The sequence below is a fragment of the Mycetomoellerius zeteki genome, unplaced genomic scaffold (genome assembly GCF_001594055.1).
Source record: "Mycetomoellerius zeteki isolate Tzet28-1 unplaced genomic scaffold, Tzet1.0 scaffold198, whole genome shotgun sequence".
NCBI lineage: Eukaryota > Metazoa > Arthropoda > Insecta > Hymenoptera > Formicidae > Mycetomoellerius > Mycetomoellerius zeteki.
In genome coordinates, this window is record NW_017256936.1 from 483,567 (window position 1) to 505,235 (window position 21,669).

Here is a 21,669-nt window from a genome sequence, read left to right on the forward strand (position 1 = left end):
TTTTTAGCGTCAAGTGGACCGTAGCCACGACTTCTATTGTAGATCCCGCATTATAATTTTCACTTCGTTTCAAGATACAGAATCGATCCCCAGAACAATTTTTCAGTACTGCCAGTACTGACAGTGTATATCGGAGTACACCCCAAGGTCTTTCGATAATTTGCGTAGTTCATGATCGAACAACAGCCACGACAGTGATGCCAAATTATTCACGATAGCTGATGATAGTTCATAATGGTTCGCGATGACATGATTTTGTGTGCATTCGTGCGTGACAGATTAATAAGTTCCTTGCAACAATCCCTTTGATGATCTCATCGTATCAAGATTCTGTCGAGACGGTCGATAATAACAAACACAAGCGTGCTCGACGATAATTGACTTCTATTATTACATTACTGCAACGTCTAAAAAATTATTTTGATACGGGATTGAGACACGTCTGATAGGGAGATAGCAGGAACTGTCGCTATCTCGATTTAGCTACGCTAAATGGTGAAAATGACGCCGTTTGATGAGGGGAGGATTAGACAAGGCATATCTAAGGTATAAATAATTTTATCGTTACATTAACGATGTTATAATGATGTTATCACATCGATCTCATAATGTAAAAAGAGAATGTTATTTTTCAGTATCAAAATCCAGATATAACGAAGAAGCATGTAATAAATGTCTTGAATACTTACAAAGGCTTGGTGTATAAAATTGAACCTTTTGGTAAGTAAAATTATTTGCGATAATAATGATCTTAAATATGCTTCTTGATATTCCTAAGTTCATTAAACTTATTTGTCATTCAATACTAGTTTTCAATGATGGCTCGCGTAAAGAACTACTCAACTTACAAGGAACTATACCAGTTGTTTACAAAGGTAATCTTTTTTGAAGGTAATAAATTTAAATATAAATGTTAATAATAAACGATAAAACTATTAAATACATAACAAGTAAGATTTAAAGCCTGTAACAGTCGCGAAGCTGGATGTTTAATACTTAAATAATTCATTGTGAATTATATTCATACCATATATGTACATGCATATATACCATATTTGTAGTCATTCAAATTGCGTGCCAAAAATTAGTTTTCCGGACTTATAAACGCAATTAAACTACTGTAATAATATCACAAATTAAATTAAATTGACAAGCAATTTTTAATAATTTAATTAATAACAATATGGCTTAATCAGAATAAATCAATAATTAAAAGAAGGGCTACGAGCCAGTTACAACATAAAGAATATTTAATAAACTTTCATACATACAAACGTTTCGACACCGATCGAGTCATCTTCAATGTAAACAACAAGCAATAATACATAAATTATTGGAATATTCGGTCACATAATAAAGTCCAGTAAAAACGTCAGTTAATTTAGTATTCGCTTTGTGCGGTCCAAACATAAGTACCATAAAGGTGATCTCATCTCGCTTTTCCAATTCTACAATCTTATATAATTTCATACAATGATTTTTAATAATTTGATGCTCAATCAGGCATCATATTAGGAAGATGTTAATGTGCTGAAAAACTGTAAATAAAAAAAAATTAAAAATTTGTTTCTTGTTCCTTTTCTAGGCTCTTGTTACAATATTCCAATCTGTATATGGTTGATGGATACTCATCCCAATAATGCACCTATGTGCTATGTTAAGCCAACAGCAGATATGCATATTAAAGTCAGTATGTTTGTGGATCATAATGGTAAAATCTATTTGCCATATCTTCATGACTGGGTGCCTGTGAGTAGACTCACTATTAATCACTAAAAATGAACAATTCTCCAATACTTATTTATTTATTCTTTTATGTTGCAGCATAATTCGGATTTGCTTGCTTTAATTCAAGTAATGATTGTTACCTTTGGGGAACAGCCTCCAGTTTATGCCAAAATAAGATCAGAAACACAACAGAGTTCAACACCATATCCTGTTCAGTGTAAGTGTACTTGCAGAATTCCAAAATAAGCTTTTAAAAAATTTTCTATTTACTGTCTCATTTTAACCTCGTACAAACTTGTCATACAGCATTCATGCCTGTACCTGGAGGTGGAAATGTATCAAGTTCTGGCTTTCCTCCGTATCCACCAAGTTCTCAATACTCCAGTGGTAGTAATGTGTATCCACCATATCCTCCAACAGCGTCCGGGGGATTCCCGTATCCAAGCTCTTATGGTTCTTATGCAGGAACCACGCCCAGTTATCCAACACAAGGTTACAGTGGTTCATATCAACCATATCCGCCAGTCACACAACCGGTATACAATCATTGTTATTTATTTTTAGCCCAAGTGACATTTATAATTAATATTCACATTTTAGTCTTAATCAATATGTACAAATTATTATTAAACAGTTATTGAAAGATATATCACATTAAATAAGTATTTGTAATTATTCGCAAGTCGCCGACGATACAACCAAATTCCAGTGGATCTGGCACGATCACAGAGGAGCACATAAGAGCATCCTTGCTGTCTGCGGTAGAAGATAAGCTTCGACGTCGACTCAAGGAACAGTTCTCACAGTTACAGGCGGAGCTCGAGACGCTGCGACGAACCCAGCAAGAGCTAACGAGCGGTTCGTCGCACTTGGCAGATCTTTTTGATAAACTCAAAAAAGAGAAACAGGAGCTCGAAAAAAATGTTAATATTTTACAAGATAAGGAAGCAGAATTAGAAAAAGAGATCGCCAAATTATCTGATAATCAATCGATAGATGTCGATGAAGCTGTTACTACTATAGCGCCTTTGTATAAACAGTAAGCATATAAATAACAATTTTACTGTTAAATAACTTTATTCAGTATGAATTTATATTCTAATGAATAAGTTTGATTAACGTCATTTAATTTCCAGGATGTTAAATGCTTTTGCCGAAGAAGCAGCCACGGAAGATGCTATTTACTATCTCGCTGAAGGACTGCGATCCGGCATATTAGATTTAGACGCGTTCCTGAAGCAAGTTCGGCAATTATCGCGTAGACAATTTATGTTGAGAGCACTAATGCAGAGATGTCGACAGAAAGCCGGTTTGGCGGGTTAAAAAATATTCCTCACAGGCTTCGTCTTAGAGCTGCAATATTCCATTTTGTTCTAAATAAAATAGGTCATTATCCTTTACAATGAAAATCGAATATATAATTTATGTCGATGTCGAAAAGCACAGAGGATTATTTTATCGACAATAAGCGCCATATTCTTCTCTGTATGATGTAATGAAAAGAAAACTTGTGTTTTACAAGAAAAACATTTAATAGAATGTATATGTTAATGGAGATACAGTAATTATAGCACGTTCAAATATGAAAGTAGATGATGTAATTCTTTTGCACAGAGCTATATATGTTATTACTATATATAATATTGCATGAGATTAATAATGCTGTAGTCTATGTTTATAGAAAACGAGTGCGAGTCTTTATTTTCTCGAGGTGCCACAAAACTCGTTGTGTACCTGTATTACAAACTTCATGCCTTTATTGTGATAAAAATTGAATAAACTTATGCACAATATAAAATATTCGGAATTGTGTTTGTATACAGCAAAGATAATTACAAAAAATCTTTCTAAGCTTAGTTACACCATTATGTATCATCTATATTAGAATAACAAATTAAAAAACTAATCCATGTTTCACACACATATATATATATATTTTTTTTTAACAAATACATGATATTTGCTCAGTAGAACGATTAACTCCTTATCGATACATAATTTCTAGTTATCTATACATAAATTCCAACCCAGAGCAGCAAAAATAATACTCCAAAGCTAGAGAATAGCGCTGCGACCAAGGAAATTATTGCTTCCTTGCATATATCTCGCGTAAACTTTGTGCTGGTAACTTCGTATACGAAGAACCAGGCCGTGAAAAATACTCCAATTCCTAATAGAACCACAGCCAGAAGAGGAAAGACAGCAGGGTTCACCGGCGAGACGTATCTCGTCATCGACTCGATTTCAACCTAAAACGGTCGACAAGAAAATTAAATAAAAAACAGAACAGCTGATTAACACACAGATACTTCATTTATATCTATACTTGGTTTAAATTTATATCTTTTCTGTGTCTTTTTACTCGTATTTTGTCATATTTCTTGAGGCGAATACAATTAAGGTTAGATGTGACTTAAATTAACTTACACTAATTCTATGAGAGTCAAGGAAAGAATTTTCGATTATTCACGTAAAGGATAACAATTGCCACTTGCCATTTTTTAAAATTGATGCGTGTCCACGTAGCTCGAAAGAAAATATTCCGGTCAAAGTGTCAAACACTTTGGAATCTCAACAAATTATCAAACATAAGCTGATATCGTGGCATCAGCTGGCATTAGATTAGGTTAAGCATAGCGCGTGAAATTACCGAGGTAGTTAGCGGAATGAAAGTATTTGTCTTCTACCGTGACGTCATCTTGCATCGATCATATTTAATTATATTTCCGCAAATATTTCATTTTTACTGTCTCAGTCGATAAAACGGCCATTCAACTGTTACAATTACACTTTCAATGCGCTGCATTTTTTTTTTTCGTTTCAATATAAAAATATGAAATATGCGGATGTCTTCTTCATCCTGGAATACAGAAAATGTGAAAAAAGGTACAATTTAAACCGTTCAGATAGTTCGTTTTACGTCCCTCTTTCGCACGTATATTTTTCTCTCCGACGTTCCATTTTAAATGCCGAAAGTGCAGCAGAGTGCAGTTAACGGTTTCGGACTTTTGGAGAAGAAAGGACGAGCTGGATGAAAGAAGGAAGGAGTCTCCGCGCTTCTCGTACGTCGTATTCCACGCTCGAGCGCCTGTTCGCGCTGAAGAGCGTCCGGTGGTGATCACGTTCAACTACATCCAACCGTACTTGACCGCACTTCGTTCTCTCGTTGGTTCCGATATCGTCGTGCATCATCTCGCATCATCTCGCGGCAGGAATCCGCGTTCGCGTCGTCTACGTCGCAACTGTCAGGAACGACAACGGGGGTGGCTGCGAGAGCCGCTGGAACAGTGGCGTAATCGCGTACCGAGCTGGTCGCGAGGAAGTAGTGTGCCAGTGTGCGTGACGACAGCGGTTTTTAGACCAGACGGTGCTAAAGAGAATCGACAGGAGCCCGATATACGCGTGCATGCGATGTTAGTCGTTCGTCGACCGAACGAATTCGCGCGACGTGTTGCACCATTTTCCTTTTCCCGTGCGTGCGTCCCCACGCCAAGCCGATGTGAGTCGGACGATCGTCCCGGGCTACGATAAATCACGATACATTTAGATATCAAGCCGCGGAGGTAGCGCACACACGGTCAGCATCATGTTCTGGACGAATAATTACGTGTCATCGCCGCATATCGAGGCATTGCTCAACAAAGAGGTAAATGACTCCCCTCGTTATACTTCCCCCACGAGGGAGCCTTTCTTTTTCCTCCCTCCCTTCGGTACCTCGTTGTTAGACAGTATCTAATCGGTTACTCGATTACAGGATGTCACACTTCACGAATTGATGGACGAGGAGGACATCCTTCAGGAATGCAAGAGCCAAAACAAAAAGCTGGTCGAATAGTGAGTGGAAATATTTTTCAGATCTGATTTTGTATTGAACTTTTATTCTATATAGTATCTTAAAAAAAAAAATAAATTATTTCAATGTGTAATTGATAGTCTCACAAGGCCTGCTGTCATGGAAGAATTAGTTACGTTAACTACTAAGGAACCATCCACGGACATCGAAGAACGTTGGCGCTACAAGTATCCTAATGTTGCCTGCGAGTTGCTTACATGCGATGTGCCTACATTGAATGAGAAACTGGCAGGTATACTCGGAGCTCTGTTATATATCTATTGATTAAAAGAATATTTGTAAAGTTATATAAATTTTGTAAATATATTTCTTGAACCTTTTTTCAGGTGACGAGGCACTTTTGGCCAAATTATATTCTTTCATAGATACAGATCAACCATTAAATCCACTACTTGCATCATTTTTCAGTAAAACTATTGGAGTTCTTGTTGCTCGTAAAAGTGACCAGGTAATTATTTCTTAAACATTTCTTATTTTTACATAGAAAACTCTTAGGCAGTATATATTTTAAGATCAGTCAGTTGTACTTAATGTAATAACTTTGAGATTGACATTTTATTCGATATAACAAGTAATATTAGTTAAATAATAAACTTTTTCTTATCTTTCCTATATTATCCACATGCCTATCCATCCTATACATTTCCATCTATTCCAGAATTGGTATTCCTATCAGTTCACGTGCTTACAGGTTTTAGAATTCCTTAAAAGTCGTCAGAGATGTGTAGATTTGTTGTTGCAACATTTAGAGACTTCGGCTATCATGGACTTAGTACTCAAACTTGTTACTCAGGTTGAGGGCAGTGATATGCGTCAAAACATACTAAATGTAAGATGATTTTTATTTATGTGGCTATCATTATATAATTAAATTCTGGTTACTATATTGCATAATTAAATTTTTTTCAACATATATGTGTATGCGTCTTTTTGATAGTGGCTAGATAGTCAACATTTAGTGCAAAGACTGGTAAAATTGTTAGCACCTACTTCAGAAGTAGCCAAACACGCTAACGCGGCACAATTACTTTGCGATATGGTGACAGTAGCTAGAGATACTCAACGTATATCCACAGAACGTGCTGATCCAGATCCTATTTTAAATACTTTAGAATCGTAAGTTTATTCCTGCAAATTTATGATAATTTATTTTTTACACGAATATTTGCAAATAATATGTATTTTGTTACACAGAGGAGAAACTGTGAGCCTATTGTTAGAAACTATCCTAACAGCAGAAAAAGTAGAAAGTAGTATTGTCGGTGGAATACAAGTACTTTTGGTACTTTTAGGTCAAAGGGCCAACAAGTACGACATTTTTATATATTTTGCAATATTACAAAATTACATTTTATAAATAAAACATAATATACAATAGTCTGAATTCTTTGTAGCACATCAAATGAAGGAGATGTACATGGTAATAGCGAAGACACTACGGATAATGAGCAGTGTATTAAAATTTCGAATGCTACCTTACCATATTTGGAACATCTTCACAAACTTCTTCTAGAGCCGCCATATGTAAGAGCGACTTACATTTTTAAAAAAGTCTATATACAGGGTGTCCCATTTTAACGGTCCACCCCAAATAATTTTTTCATTTTTAATCTTAGAAAAAAATGTTTTAAACAAAAATTGTATGGCTTTGAGGGAGACATAAGGTAGTGTCATTAGTTTAATCTTGAATAGTTGAAAGGTAACATAAAGGTCACCTTCAATTTCTTAAATGGAAATCGCTCTTTTTCGTTGGATATTCTTGTAGCTTACCTCAAGAGAGGTTCCACTTATTTTCATTTTTACACTAAAAATTCATTTTAACGTAAAAATGAAAATAAGATGTACAACTTCCAATGGCTTTGATCTTGACAAATGTTATCTAGTCATGGTCCTAAACAATATTTAAGAGATTTTAGCTGTCGGTCTGACATCTTGGATAATGCTAAATGTCGGAGATACTGTAACTTTCGAGCGTCATAACTAAAAAAGTACTTGATGAAAAAATATTTTATTATAGTGTTTTGGAAAGCTCTCGAGGTAAGCTACAAGAATATCCAATGAAAAATAGGGGTTTCCATTTAAGAAATTGAAGGTGACCTTCAAGCAACTATTCAAGATCAAACTAATGACACCACCTTATGTCCCCCTCAAAGCCATACAACTTTTGTCTGAAACATTTTTTTCTAAGATCAAAAATAAAAAAGTTATTTGGGGTGGGACATTAAAATGGGACACCCTGTGTATATATATATATATATATACAGGGTGTCCCAAATTTAAATGAAAACAAAAATGAAAACTATATTTTGTCTTTTTTTGCGATTTTCTCCAAAACGAAACAAAAACGAGCATATCTCTACAGGACTTTTTTTCTTAGTTTATCGATCCTCTACACTCCCGAAGAGGGACATTTAGCCATTTAAATTCGGGGCACTTTGTACAACAATATTTTATTCGGTATTATTTTAAAAACGATAAAATTGTTATTGCTCAGAAACCTGCCGTCAAAACAACCGTTGGACTATTAGAATGTCCATTAGGAAATACTCGTTTGCATGTAGCAAAGTTGTTAAGTGCTTTACTGGCGACGGAGAATTTAAAGATCCATGAAAGTTTAGAAACTTTGGGAACATTCCAAACATTGTTGGTAAGATCATATTATACGAGTATGAATTTCATTGAGAGTTTTTATTATTTTGTCACTTTTGTTTACTTATTTTTAACCCAAATATATTATAGGATCTGTTTTTCAAATATACCTGGAATAATTTCTTACATACGCAAGTACAACAGTGCCTGGCCTTAGCTATTAATTGCGGACAACGGGATAATGATATTATTTATAATAATGTGAGTTATACCTCTTATAATATGAAAATAAATTATGACACAAAGAAACACACATCAAATAATTTGAACGTCTTAATTTCCAGATATTTATCAAGTGCAAATTAATAGAGAGAATCTTAGAAGCATGGGATAAAAACGAGAGTAAACAGTAAGATTACCAAAAGTATTAAATTTAGCGGAATATTTCGCATATATTGTAATAGAGAATTCAGGATTATAACATCGAGATTTGATTGCAGAAACAAGGAAAATGGTGTTCGTCAAGGCTACATGGGACATTTAATAAATATTGCGAACAATATCGTCACTCAATGCGAAAAAAATAATATACTGACCAGCTTCTTAAAGAACAATGTATCACCCGAGTGTCTTACTAGATGGGAAAATCTTGTGAGTGTACAGTTGGTGGAAATTAATAAAATTCATCAAACTGTAATGATGGTATGTAGTAATGTGACATATTTCTTATTTTTTTCTTTTTCTTGTAAGTATATTGCCTCTATTGGATTTAGAAATAACGCGTAATTATAATATCACTCATCTATAATAATTTGACAAAAAAATTTTAATTTTTCTTGCATTGTATGTTGTAATTTAATATGAGAAAGCAACAATCTTTAATTATAATGGAATTTTTAGGGTGATCAAACTCCCGATGTGTACCTGATGAGCTCCGAGGAAAATCCAAATGAATATAACTCTTACTCGCAAGAGACATACATTCAACAGGTTAGAGTTACGTTCATATATTATTGATACATAAATCGAGATTATCTAGTTCTTTATTTATCGTGCGGATTCTTGGTATTAGATGTACTCCAATTATCAGGGTCAACAAATAACACCTCCGTTCATCGAGAATTTCGGATTCCACGACGATGAGTTTAACGATGGTGATGACGCACTTCAGTAAGTATACATGAGATTTCATTAAAAAATATAGCACTATTAGGTTTGTGATCATAAAACTTACAAGAGCCAAGAAAGAGAACACGTGTGAGAAGAACTCAACCTTAATATTGTCATAGTTATTTCTCTCCTCACTGTTTTCGTTAAGAGGTATGATATTATAGTAATCCAGTTGACCAATTAACAACGTTGGCCTTTAATCTCAGTGAAGAAGATCTCGACAAGCGGGAAGATATGTTCAATAAGGTAGATATCTATTCAACTGTTACCCGAATACGTATTGTCTTATATTTGAAATTGAAAAAATTGATAACTTTGTTAAAGCTGTGCCAACAAAAACAAAAAGCCGGGCTTGAGGATTGCGGCAGTGGCTTAGAATGGGGAGATGAAGGCGAGCTGACGTTCCAGACCGTGGTGGACAAACGAGATTGGCATTCAAAGCAACAGCATCAGGATTCTAGTTCATCGGATGATTCTAATTCGTCGGAGGATTCTAGTTCGTCGGAGGAGGAACCACGCAACATGAATATGGAAGTGGAAACGACAGATCGTATGTTTCTATCAAAAATTCTTACATTACTTGATTAAAAAAAAAGCTCGAAATTTTATTAAAATGACTTGTGTAATTTTAGCTTGGAACAATACCGAACCACCGAACACTATACTTCCACCAGTCAATCCATGGGATGTGGCACCGTCGGAACCAATAGAATCTACTGGCTGGGCCAATTTCGAAAATTTCGAAAATACTTTGAGTATAGAGAACACCGCGAGCGAAGAGAAAAAGCCGTGCGATGAACTTAAAGAGCAAATATCAGAAGATACAGCTGTAAACCTAACGGGAAAGAATTTAGCCTGTAGTGAAAGTGTTGGAGATGGTAACGAAAAGAGCACAGACTATGCAGATAGTCAAGTAGTCGAGATGAAGTTACCAACTGTGGAAATGAATCTCAATGATAGTAAAAGTGACGAACACAAAATGATTTCCGCGAATGAGAACGTCAATCCTAGCGAGTTATCGGTCAGTAGGTATGTATGTAGCATAATAATAGTTAGTGTATATAATCTATCCAATCTAAAATGAATTACTTGAAAAATTTGTTTCTACTAGAGAGTTTAAGGACACGGAGAAGATCGAAACCGTAAAGGACACGAAGAACGTAGAGAATGAAAAGCCGTCAATTGAACCACAAGTCCCAGCCGCTTCGTTGGAAAGTACATCCACTAGCACTATTGACGCCATACCGGTGCCTAAAGACGCTAAATGAAACGTTCCCCCCTGCCTATGTTAAACGATCTATGGCAATAGGAGGGGGGAGGGGGGAGGGGAGAGAGAATCATATCAGTATCGAGTCGTAAACGATTGATCGGATGCATATTGCGCCTTCTCTATTTTTCATTAGACACCACGTTAATTATGCTTTAAGAAAACGTTGATGGGTACATTATGGTCCCGCTGCAGGGTATCTCTTAAAATAAATCCAGAATGCCGAAAAATGATTGACGCTCAACTACACTTAGCGAATAATTTGATGTTTATTATATATAGGTATATCCTACCCCCTTTTTACCTTACCCTTTGAATGGCCAACATCTATAAGTATCCCTGCGAAAATCAAGTCCTCCCTCTGTCCCATATATTTTACAATTATTGTTAAGAGTTTCGTAAATTGTTATTTATACGTAACTGATAACTGATTTCTAACAAAGGGAACGAAGAATGGAGAGAATAAATCGCAATATTTTCGTGCGATTCATATAGACAATTTGTAAAGAAAGAGATGATGGATAAATTTCGCATCCGCTTGCTCCACTCGTGACATTTGATTTTTTACACATAGACGAACACACACATACACAGAACATTTACTATATGTTTATATATTAAAAAAGCGGATGAGAAACATAAGAGAAGAGTTATCGTAACGCTGTTTAATATTATATAAGACCGGTATTTCACAAACTGGTGCTTTTGCTTATTCCTTCGATAAGGCAAAGGTACTTAGGTGCAGTGCCTACTGTTTAACTGAGTGTACGTTAGTTCAACGATACGATACGAGCAGAAAAAAGGGAGGAGAGAGAAAAATCGAGAGTATTTTTATTACCTTTTTGTCGTAATAATCAGTCGAAATTTGTACATGATATCGTATTAATCGAGAGCTCTTGACGAACTTGCGCGCTTATTTGCATTCCGAAATAACAAAAAAAAAAAAAGGAAAGATTTATACGTATCTTTAAGCAACGTTAAAAGTCTTTCATCAAGATCTTCCAGAAGTAAATAGTTAAATTGCAGAAACTAATGTCAAAGCGTCGCGCATGCTTCGATTGAGCTACCTTATGTATATCCATCATTCTTCGAAAGATCATTCTACGAATTATGTTACCTGATTGTTCCACGACTTTCTTCTGCCTCGCAGATTTTGCAGCAGCAATGTGTTTATAGCGTTGTACACGAGATATTGTTCATAATTAAATGAAAAAAGCTAATAAAACATTGTTCTAAATCCTAAGAAAACACATGTGTTACAGCATTACAAGTTTAATATCGAAATTTATAAATTGCGTACATCGCACTTATTTTTACATTCTATATCTTATACGACATATAATAATTTACTATACACTTCTACCCCGATAACATCGTCGTGTATGCGCAGTCTTTACGTTTCACATTTTACTTTTTGCTCTCGATCCATAAACGTGTTTAGATGTAGGACTCTGCCGTACTCGCTCCGATAGAAAAAAAATTGTTGAAATTAAGAGAATTCATCTTCCTGCGGTGAACTGTACAACGATATGTCGATTTTCTCTTGTCTGCAAAACACAAAAAAGACGATGACGTTGAAATTATTGTTCGAAAGTAAACGTGACTTTCTTTTTTAATGGGAACATACAGACCCCTCCCAAGGACGAGGGTTCTAAAGATGTTCTAAAGACGTTCCCAGGACTACTTTTTATTAACTTTTTAAAATCAAAATTTGACTTATATATTTTTCACGACCGTTTCAAAACTTTACTCTGAGTAAAAGAATTAATTCATAATAATTGGTTCTTATTTCAAGACTATCTTAAATGTCTTAAGATGTTTTAAACAAGAAGAAGAAAAAGACAGCCGTATTAGCATCTTAAGACAGATCTTAAATAAGAACCGCCTATGAATACTAATCCATGAGTCAACTGTTTTTCTCAGAGTAAAGTTTTGGAATGCAACCCTGGACGTCCTTCGGATAAGTGAAAAGTGAAATGTGGGGAGGCAAAGAATAAAATAAAATGTGTTTTACCTTTCGGTGCTTTCGCTGCTCGTTGTGTTATCCGTGTCCGCGAGAATTCCAATCTCGTAAACTACAGCTTTTATCACGTATCTGAAGACGGCAAGAAACGTTTACAACAACGTAAAATTATTATACATGCGTATTATACATTAAAGAAATATTAAAAGAAATTTACACGTCGGTGTTGGACGTGATCGTCGAATTGTCCGTCGAGCTATCCACCGAATTTTCCGTTGAATTCTCGGTCGTGTTCTCATAATTATTCATAAAATCCGGAAGAGGACTGGCACCCCCTCGTTGCAACGTCATCGATGTTAATATTAATATAAATAATAAGAGCACGATGTAAGATGGCCAGAGGGGCTGATGCGAAGCGATGCGCGACATTTTAAAGCTGTACAAAGCTGCGAACGAATTCGACCGCGACTTTTATAGCGCTGGACATTTGTCTCTCATTAACACTACCGTGACTTATACGTAGGTACTTTTGTATTACGTATTCTCGGTCGGTTCATAAGTGGCAGGCGGAAAATTTCCTGATTGCACATAGAGCGATGCAGCTGTTGTTAAATTTCGACGAATATATTTTATTTGCGTAAAAAACGACTGATATGAAAATTTCGATCTAATCTTTCGCAAAAAAAATTATACTAGCAGATATGTAATTAACTGCCAGGAACATAACAGAAAATAGAAAATTACGCGTGTAAATTGTATGCAATTGTACGCCGCGCTTCTCAAAGCGGCCCTGTAATTTTCCCGCGACAAGCTTAATGAAAATGTCACACTGATAACTTGTTCAAGGTTTCCGAGAAAATCCTAAATGTATTTATATAAAATGTATATTTTTCCCGGTGACATTATAGACGAGCTAAATATTATTCTTAACGCGCAACCCGGGAAAAAATGTTATATACAGGGTGTATCTAAAATAACGTATACTAATCATACATTGCTATTCCTAATAAAAAACTGAGTCAAAAAGTCCTTTAGCATTTTGCAACTTTCGCAATAGTTAACAAGATATTAATTATTAACAAAAAATTGCTGAATATTGGTTTTCAATAACTTTTTACTCAAATACTATCAATTTTACAGAAAAATTGTTAGAGATAAAAATTGTTTATTTTCTTCTCATAAAGTTATGAAAATTTTTTCAGAAATTTTTCAGAATTTTTTAATACTGTATTTTCTCATGTTGGTAAAAATAAGAAAATGCAATACTAAAAAGTTGATAAAAAATTCTGAAAAGATTCTTAGAGTTTTATGAGAAGAAAATAAATGATTTTTGTCTGTTGCAGTTGTTTTTCTGTAAAGCAATTTTTTGTAATTAATATCTTATTAACTATTGCGAAAATTGCAAAATGGTAGAGGACTTTTCGACTCAGTTTTTTTATTAGGAATAGCACTATATGATTAGTGTACGTTATTTCAGATACACCCTGTATATGGATATATTTTATATATAATTATATATAATTGCACAAAATGTCAATTTATAATTATATATAATTTTATGTAATTATATATAATTATATATAAAACATTTTTTTCTAGAAATTATATTATTATATATTGATATAATACTCCCCTTGATTTCTAATATTAATTGATATAAATTTTAATAGACGTGTATAATTTCTTACATACTTTTCAATACTTGGATGAAGCATAAAAGTACATTGAAAGAAGTTAAATTTTTTTAAACAATGAGACTCCGTCCAATTTTGTCTTGCCGTCTTAAACGTGATAATTGAATTAGCGTGGTTACGCAAACAAATCGCGTCATTTGGATATACGGATACCGATGCATTGCCTATATGCATTCTACAAAAATAATATCCGGTATCTCAAATACTATTTTAAACATCAATGTACGTCAGCAATACTCAACAAATGTGTATGCACGTACTTAAAAAGAATTATTACCCGGGAAAAATTGTTATATGAATACATTTTATATATAATTATATATATACATATATAAATATAATTTATATAAAATGTCAATGTAATTATATAATTATATATAATTATATTGAAACATTTTTTCCCGGGTATAAGTTGAAAAAAAATATCGGATGAAAGGAAGAGTAGAAAGAAGATTTCAGTTTAGAATAATAACTTCTCTATTTAAAGACATAATTCAATCATAAATCTTAATATATTATATATCCTGGTCAAAATTTTTCTTATAATTTTTATACGAATTGGAACATTTTTCAAAAGTACTCAGAAATATTCGGAAAGTTTACATCTCTCAAAATTTTTCATACATGTGAATTCTGAAATATTCTGAGATTTCTCATCCCATAATATTTAAAAAATATTTTTTAATTTTTTAAATTTTATAACTTTTCATCAGAAATTATACTTACAAAAAATCTTAGAAATCTTACGATATTTCATAATTAACATATTTGGAAAATTCTGAGAAAAGATAGATTTTCTGAGAAAAGATGTAGATTTTCTGAGAAGTGTTCCAATTCGTATAAAAAATGTGAGAAAGTTATAAAATTATATAGAAATTCTGAAAAATTATATGAAAAATTCTGAGAACAGATAATTTTTTAACTTTATTACAAAAATCATTAAAATGTGTACATAACAATGAAAGAAAGAGTAGTAGAAAGAAAATTTCAGTTCGGGATATTTAAAAAGTGGTTTCTTTGTTTAAAGACAACTCAGCCATATATCTTATTACGCATAATTTTTTAATTTGATTATAAAAATCATAAAATGTATATTTAATATATAATTTTAAAAAATTGAAAGTATTTGTCGTTTTAGCGAGACATATTTTTATTGAGAACAGTTTAAGAAGGAATCTGTTCGAACGTTAAATCACGTGCAGTTAGTAAGCTGCATAGATCATAGATGGCACCAACGTCTCAGTTTTGCTCGATACATGGTTGTCACAAATTATCAAATATATTTATAATTGTATTGTGTTTACGATCGAAGCATTTGTGCTTACTGCATAATAGATTGGGAGATACAGATTTTTCGAATTTAATGTGCTAGTGAATTTCTACCGGAATACTCGCGAAACATGACGAGTGCCGTAATAACGGATGTACAGCAACCCGATTATCCCAAGTATCGAAGACAGGTTAGAATCCTAGTACTTAATGTGTAAGATTTATTAGAGTAATATAGAAAAATATAGATATATATTGCATATATTTGTTGATTAAGATTAAAGGACAAAGCGATAATTTTTTTTATTATTTTACGTATATTTTATTTATTTATAAATATATGTAATAACAATTATCTCAAATCTAATCGTAATCACAGGACAGACTGGAGTTGACTCCAGAGGAGATAGTCGCCTTACGTCAATGCATGAAGAACTCGAGTACTCTCGCGCCGACAATCATCTTTGCAACCATAGGATATGGAATATGTAGGATGACTCCATTTCGCGCAAATGCTAAATACGTCGCACTAGCCACTGGCGTAGTAGGTTTGGTGACAAGTAGAATAGGCGCTGCTAAATTGTGTCTAACAAAAGTCGCTTCCATGCCAAACAGTACTCTTCGAGACAGAATGAAGGAATTGGATTATTTTGGAAATATTGCTCATAGGTATTACTTTTGGATAACGCAATTACCTGCTGTTTGTTTACGTTTTTCATTAAAGCTAGGTTTTATGCTTTGTTTATAGAGAGACACTCCATTATCAAGGCCCTCAATCAAAAGTCCAAAACCCAACAGAACCATCTACAGAAATAGTGTTTGATGATTACCCACCAATGAATTCATACGATACGTATTCCAGTATCAATCCAGACAACAGTTAGTTGTTGAAAATTATTTTTAAATCTACACACCTATTACTACGTGATGATAACTGTATAAATTATGTTTAAAGGCGATTTCAACATCTCCGAGGACACGGATTTGTCCGAACCGATAAATAGGCAAAAAGACGTCAGTTATGAAGAGCTAAGGCATCAAAATAGAGATGAGTTTTATAAGAAAAATAAGCAGTGGTATGTTCCCAGAACAAAAGAACCTCCAGTAACGAAAGAGACGAGCGAACAGGTTCCCACAACTAGCAGCTGGTCACCAATGCAAGAGAAAACTAAATACGGTGACGTGTGGGGTTGAAATTTAATTTCGTTGGAGCATAGTTTGTTGATCTCCGCGTATTATACATATTATACATGTATATATAGATCGCACTGCAAATGTAATAAGAAAGTTGAATTTTGCTAAATATATGAATAAAATAAACGATATATAAATCACGTTTGCAGTAATCATATCGATACAATCGAATTCTGCGCGATAAAAATACCGTATTCTTATACTGTCTAAGCGACGTGTTGAATGATTCACGAGCTTAGATGGAAATGCTAGATGTAACTCGTGTACTACCACTCATAATTGAGTCACAATCTCGCGAGATAGCGGTGAGACACAAACGGCTATGAGGCGGCTAATTGATAGATGACGCCAGGCCATAAATGCGCGTAAATGCAGCTCTCGCTCTCTCGCTCGCACGCGGCTGCTCGCAAAGCAGCGCGATGTAATGTAACGCTAAGGTGATACAGCCCGCTCTCGTCCCCGTCATCCCGACTATGGTGTCATCCCCGCCGTGTTGTCACCTTGACGTACCCAGGATAGAAACCTCGCTCACTTCCCTGTCATAAGAACCGTCGCCGCGCGCGCTCCTTCCCTATACTTTCCATAAGTTAGCCGATAATTGCCGTTCGGTATTTGTCGTACGACTCGCGCGTTGCGCCGTCTCCTCCTATCGCGCGTCGACGATTTGCATCGACTTCGCTAGCGAGTCGTTACATTTTCCTCGCGCATTGCTCGCGAGTCGCGAGTGCGATTATCTCCGCCACCCTCTTGTCATCGAGGGACTTAATCGCCGTCCCGGAGAAATTGGAATTGCCGTTCTTGCCTTCGGGTCGAGTCGAGAGTCGTAACGCCTTTCGCGCCTTTTCATGCGCAACCAACATTTTGTTCTCGACGTTATCTATTCGATTCCTGCACGATAAGCGACTCGTGTGAAATCCTCGCTTTGGCGAGGGTCTTACGATAAAAAAAAAACGCGACGATAGTAATTATTTATTTACGTAATTATAAGATAAAATATAGATAAACAGCGAGGCAATAATATAAGCCATAATATAAGCGCTCCGCGTTTCTCAGCCGTTTAAAGGTCTCGGAGTTTGAATTACGATTTAAAGCGATTTCGCACGATTAATAATTTTTCCAGAAAAGTCAGTAGCACGGCACGGTATTAATAGGATCCGGTTGATTTACTTCGGTATCTCTTCTCGATCTTCTCGTCGTCGCTCGCAGTATTCTCGACGTACATACCTACATACGTAAGAGTATGCACATACACTTATTACACGATCGTTTCGCTTTACTTGCCCGCGCGCGCCGCGGTTGCGAATGCGAGTCGACCGCCATTGGCTATCGGGCGCGACCAATGGGCGAGTACTACTCCCATTCATAAGTCGCGTCGCTTCCGCGGGGGACGTGGGTGGGGGGAGCGGCGCGCGAGCGGTATCTCTGCGTCTCGCGGCTAAATTCTCACCGGTCAGCCGTGCTCGTCATTCGCTTGCGCGCGCTTGCCGTCCCGTATTGTTCCGAGTGTCTCTCCCGCGAGGTTCCCCTCAAATAGAACACAACCCCTACGGCATAAAATTGCACAAAAGTTGCAGCAATATTGCGGAGATTTTGCAGCGATATTGCTGCAAATTCTGTGCTGTATGGGAAGTCATAATATCATAGAGACAATATCAATAATCTCAAGCGGAACAAGTAATTGCTTGATATTAAAATGATGTCAAAATGACTCCAAAATGATCATTAAAAGTCATTTCCGATTCATTTTAATATCATTTTGATATTGTCGTGACTTGTTCCGCTTGGGATCATTATGACCTTATTTGTCACTTATAAGTTCATTTTCAAGTATCAAGTGACATCATGATGACATCCTATGATATCATTATGACTTAATTATGATTCTGTTTTACCTGGGCTTCGGCCGGGTCATTTTTAATCCTGAACTCGATGACACGTATCGCTGTCATTGCGTTTTATCACGCAAACTTGTCATTCTCTCCGTCTATAAGTAAATAGCCTTTCGCATTAATTTCTCTAAATTGCGGTAATTTAATTTTCTCCCGCAAACTCTATATTCACGTGTACATGACTATCTGCCTCATAATTATTCCATTACTTTGCCAACGACGTACCGTGAAGTAATTATAGTAAACTAAGGAAAAACGGAGATATTAAGCGTTCATTGTTAGTCACAAGCGTATATCGCGAGTCGTATGGTTTCTTTATCGTCTTTACAAGTTAATCTCAAACTTGGAAAGCAAATTTGCGAGCTTTTGCGATCACGTCGTGGTTTGATGATATCGCACAGCTGTCTTCCACGAGAGACGGCAGAGGAGAAAAGGATTTCCGAAACTCGGTAAGTTACTCGCGCTCATTATCTCTCTCAAAGTAATCCGGTTCCCAGAAAACGTCTCCCTCGGTCGGCGGGCGTAAGGAATGTAATTCGCGCCGTATTGCGTATATTTCGGAGGGATTACTTCTGGATCCCAGGAAACTCGTCGGAATTTCGAGCGTTGCACGTATATATACGTGTCTATACACAACGTCGCGCGCGTCACGATTCACGTGCCTGGTTAAACGATCACGTGTAGAAAGGGGAGTCACGCAGGTGCAGGTCATGTGAAATATTTGCACTTTGTCGTAATTTGCGTAACCCATTGCATATATAATAAATCCGCGCCGCGCGGAGCTAAAGCACCGCGATAGAAAATCGTTTCACAATCTAAAGAGAAAGGGGACCTTTCTGCCTCGTCGCGGTCGCGAGGAAGAGGGAGAGGCGAGGAGAGGAGAGGAGAGGCGCGCTGGCGGCCGGGCGGGGGATGGGGAGAGGGAGAGAGAGAGAGAGAGAGAGAGAGAGAGAGCGTCCGCTTCTCCCGTGTATTATGCGATCGCGTTATGGACGCGCGCGGATATATCGCGAGAAGCGCGTCGCATTCTGGGCTAATCGAGTCGCGGCGATTTGTGGAATACGATTAACGCTCGGTAACTTCGTTAATTCGATCTCTCGACATCCCCCGCCGTCATCGTAGGCACAGATTTATCACAAGACTCATTTTCAGATTTAATAATCGATATGCTCACCCTTAGGTGTAACCAGGACTTTGTTTAAGGGAGGGGCTGAATTAGAGTTGAGACTTTTGAACTCCAGGGGATGGGGGAGGATATATAATCTAATCTATATCGAATGATATAGATTATTATTACACTTGTTTTGTTTATTTTATTGTTGATCTTCTGCCCCCTCCCCCCTTGGCTACGTCCATGTGTTCATCATTATCGTTGTCACAATAGTTGTCGATGAAGCTCATTGTTACATCTGTGGTAAAGCTAAAAAGATTAACGTGCGTTTGTAACGTAACGTTCTAATTAATGGTTATTTCTATCAATGTTGATTTACTTTAAAAATTTCTAGATTTAATTTACATTATCTTCTTCTTTAATTCTTATATGAAAAAAAATCGTGGTGAAATTAACGAAATATGTTTAGTAAACTTTGATGTAAGTAAACAGAATTTTTAATTATTATAATCAAATGTTTTGGAGCACGTACAACCAAAACATGTAGATATGATACCGGTTAGAGTTTCATTAGTGCATATGCAGTAATAATATCTATAAGCAGGTTATTATGTTTACAAGAGAAAAAGAGCATGATTGGATTAACGTGACATGTAAACCGGTTAAAGAAATATTGATAGGACTAAACAGATTTTCTGGTTATCATAATTAAATAATCTGCTATTTTTCAATCAAAAGTATTTTCATTAGAATTCATGCAACCAAATGTATCCTATTACCATAATCAGAATATATGCACAAAATTTGTTTGTTTATTTTAACATTTGTTAAAATATGTTCGTTTAATTTCAGATTCAATTAACTATTTTCAGTGTAGAATTAAAAAAGGATAAAAATTAAATTAAACCGAGATCAAAGTTAAACTGAAACGAGCACACGTAAGAAAACATACGAAAAAAAAAGAAAAACGCGAGGATTAAAACGCGTATCGTAATGAAAATATCAAAATGCTTATCGGTATCTTTTAACTGGATTAACTCTTTCTCGCGTTCTTAATTGCTTGCGAATCCTTTCGTTTCAAACGTTGAAAACAGCATATACGATAAATTTGTCCACACAAAAATTTCCAGTACAGCCTTCCAATTTCATTGCGGGAGAAAGTTAGGTGCGTGATCGAACTTGTTATATGTATTACTTTATAATGGCATAATAAATAGCTCAAAACACAAAATTATGCACCAATCGTGATCCTGCAGAACTCTGCCTAATGGTTTAGCATCGCAGTTATTTTGCAAGAAATGCATGAAATTAAGATAAACACAGCTACGCGATGTCAAATAAATAAAAATAAGGATACAATCTTGAATGTTTTAACCAACATTTGTGAGATCTATAGGCACACAGGGTGTGACGCCTCGAGTACGCTTGAAACTGGTGCAGCTTTACGTGTCAAGGCGTTTGCGACGGTTAGTTACATCATGTGGTATTGTTTTAAAATTAATTATTACGCCATTTTCAAACCGGTCGTTATTTCGCGCCGGCAGGGTGAGTCGCGCGCGTGACGTCAGTCACGTGACGTGACGCGCGTGTCGCGATTCGTTCTCCTACGAATTCAAAATTCGTCGCGACCTCGTCGACCCCGTTACGGCGGGCTTTAAACGGTGGTGTGTTTGAGGGATGATTCGCTCGACGCGATGGAAGAAAGTAATCGCGAGACGGCAGGGCCGCGAAAGCGGCAGAGCGGGGAGAAATCAGGAGGACAGGGGAACGTTGAGAGAAGTGTGCCAAAGTCGGCGGAGGTAGGAGACCCTCGATAGCTCACGTCGATAATCGCGCGCCGTCGAGACGCGCGGGCGGCGTTCGCCTCGCGTTGTGTTCGTGCGGAAGAAGGACGCGATGATCTGCGGAACGCTCGCTCGATCGAGACGGCAGAAATCGTAGG

At 36.1% G+C, this 21,669-nt stretch overlaps 5 protein-coding genes across 9 annotated transcripts; 3 read left to right on the plus strand and 2 right to left on the minus strand.

Moving 5' to 3' along the window:
- The first annotated feature begins 492 nt into the window (after window positions 1–492).
- Window positions 493–3,537, plus strand: TSG101 (tumor susceptibility gene 101). The gene is made up of 8 exons (XM_018447138.1): window positions 493–546; window positions 636–720; window positions 810–875; window positions 1,586–1,749; window positions 1,825–1,945; window positions 2,035–2,264; window positions 2,412–2,767; window positions 2,865–3,537. Exons 1-8 carry the CDS (start codon window positions 493–495, stop codon window positions 3,049–3,051), a joined length of 1,263 nt encoding a protein of 420 aa, XP_018302640.1. The 3' UTR covers window positions 3,052–3,537.
- Window positions 3,538–3,668: 131 nt separating this feature from the next.
- kud (oligosaccharyltransferase subunit 5 kud) lies at window positions 3,669–4,544 on the minus strand. Its single transcript, XM_018447140.1, has 2 exons — window positions 4,224–4,544; window positions 3,669–3,977 (listed from the first exon to the last, which is right to left on the minus strand). The coding sequence occupies exons 1-2, from the start codon at window positions 4,224–4,226 to the stop codon at window positions 3,738–3,740; spliced, it is 243 nt and encodes an 80-aa protein (XP_018302642.1). The 5' UTR covers window positions 4,227–4,544; the 3' UTR covers window positions 3,669–3,737.
- A 755-nt stretch (window positions 4,545–5,299) lies between these two features.
- On the plus strand, window positions 5,300–11,346 carry fmt (phosphatase 6 regulatory subunit 1-like protein fmt). Of its 5 annotated transcripts, none has more exons than XM_018447133.1 (18): window positions 5,300–5,374; window positions 5,483–5,562; window positions 5,662–5,813; window positions 5,908–6,029; window positions 6,240–6,410; window positions 6,519–6,697; window positions 6,776–6,889; window positions 6,976–7,105; window positions 8,076–8,228; window positions 8,321–8,431; window positions 8,515–8,579; window positions 8,671–8,872; window positions 9,071–9,160; window positions 9,243–9,340; window positions 9,505–9,586; window positions 9,665–9,890; window positions 9,973–10,369; window positions 10,452–11,346. In XM_018447133.1, the coding sequence occupies exons 1-18, from the start codon at window positions 5,315–5,317 to the stop codon at window positions 10,606–10,608; spliced, it is 2,589 nt and encodes an 862-aa protein (XP_018302635.1). In that variant the 5' UTR covers window positions 5,300–5,314; the 3' UTR covers window positions 10,609–11,346. The 5 variants fall into 5 exon arrangements, with proteins under 5 accessions (XP_018302635.1, XP_018302638.1, XP_018302636.1 ...); XM_018447136.1 differs by having other exon boundaries at window positions 9,547–9,586; XM_018447134.1 differs by having other exon boundaries at window positions 9,261–9,340.
- Window positions 11,347–11,712: 366 nt separating this feature from the next.
- Window positions 11,713–13,026, minus strand: LOC108722167 (uncharacterized). Its single transcript, XM_018447139.1, has 3 exons — window positions 12,788–13,026; window positions 12,622–12,702; window positions 11,713–12,154 (listed from the first exon to the last, which is right to left on the minus strand). Exons 1-3 carry the CDS (start codon window positions 12,997–12,999, stop codon window positions 12,097–12,099), a joined length of 351 nt encoding a protein of 116 aa, XP_018302641.1. The 5' UTR covers window positions 13,000–13,026; the 3' UTR covers window positions 11,713–12,096.
- Window positions 13,027–15,510: 2,484 nt separating this feature from the next.
- Window positions 15,511–16,850, plus strand: LOC108722150 (uncharacterized). Its single transcript, XM_018447106.1, has 4 exons — window positions 15,511–15,724; window positions 15,913–16,202; window positions 16,282–16,412; window positions 16,489–16,850. Exons 1-4 carry the CDS (start codon window positions 15,665–15,667, stop codon window positions 16,725–16,727), a joined length of 720 nt encoding a protein of 239 aa, XP_018302608.1. The 5' UTR covers window positions 15,511–15,664; the 3' UTR covers window positions 16,728–16,850.
- The last annotated feature ends 4,819 nt before the right edge of the window (window positions 16,851–21,669 follow it).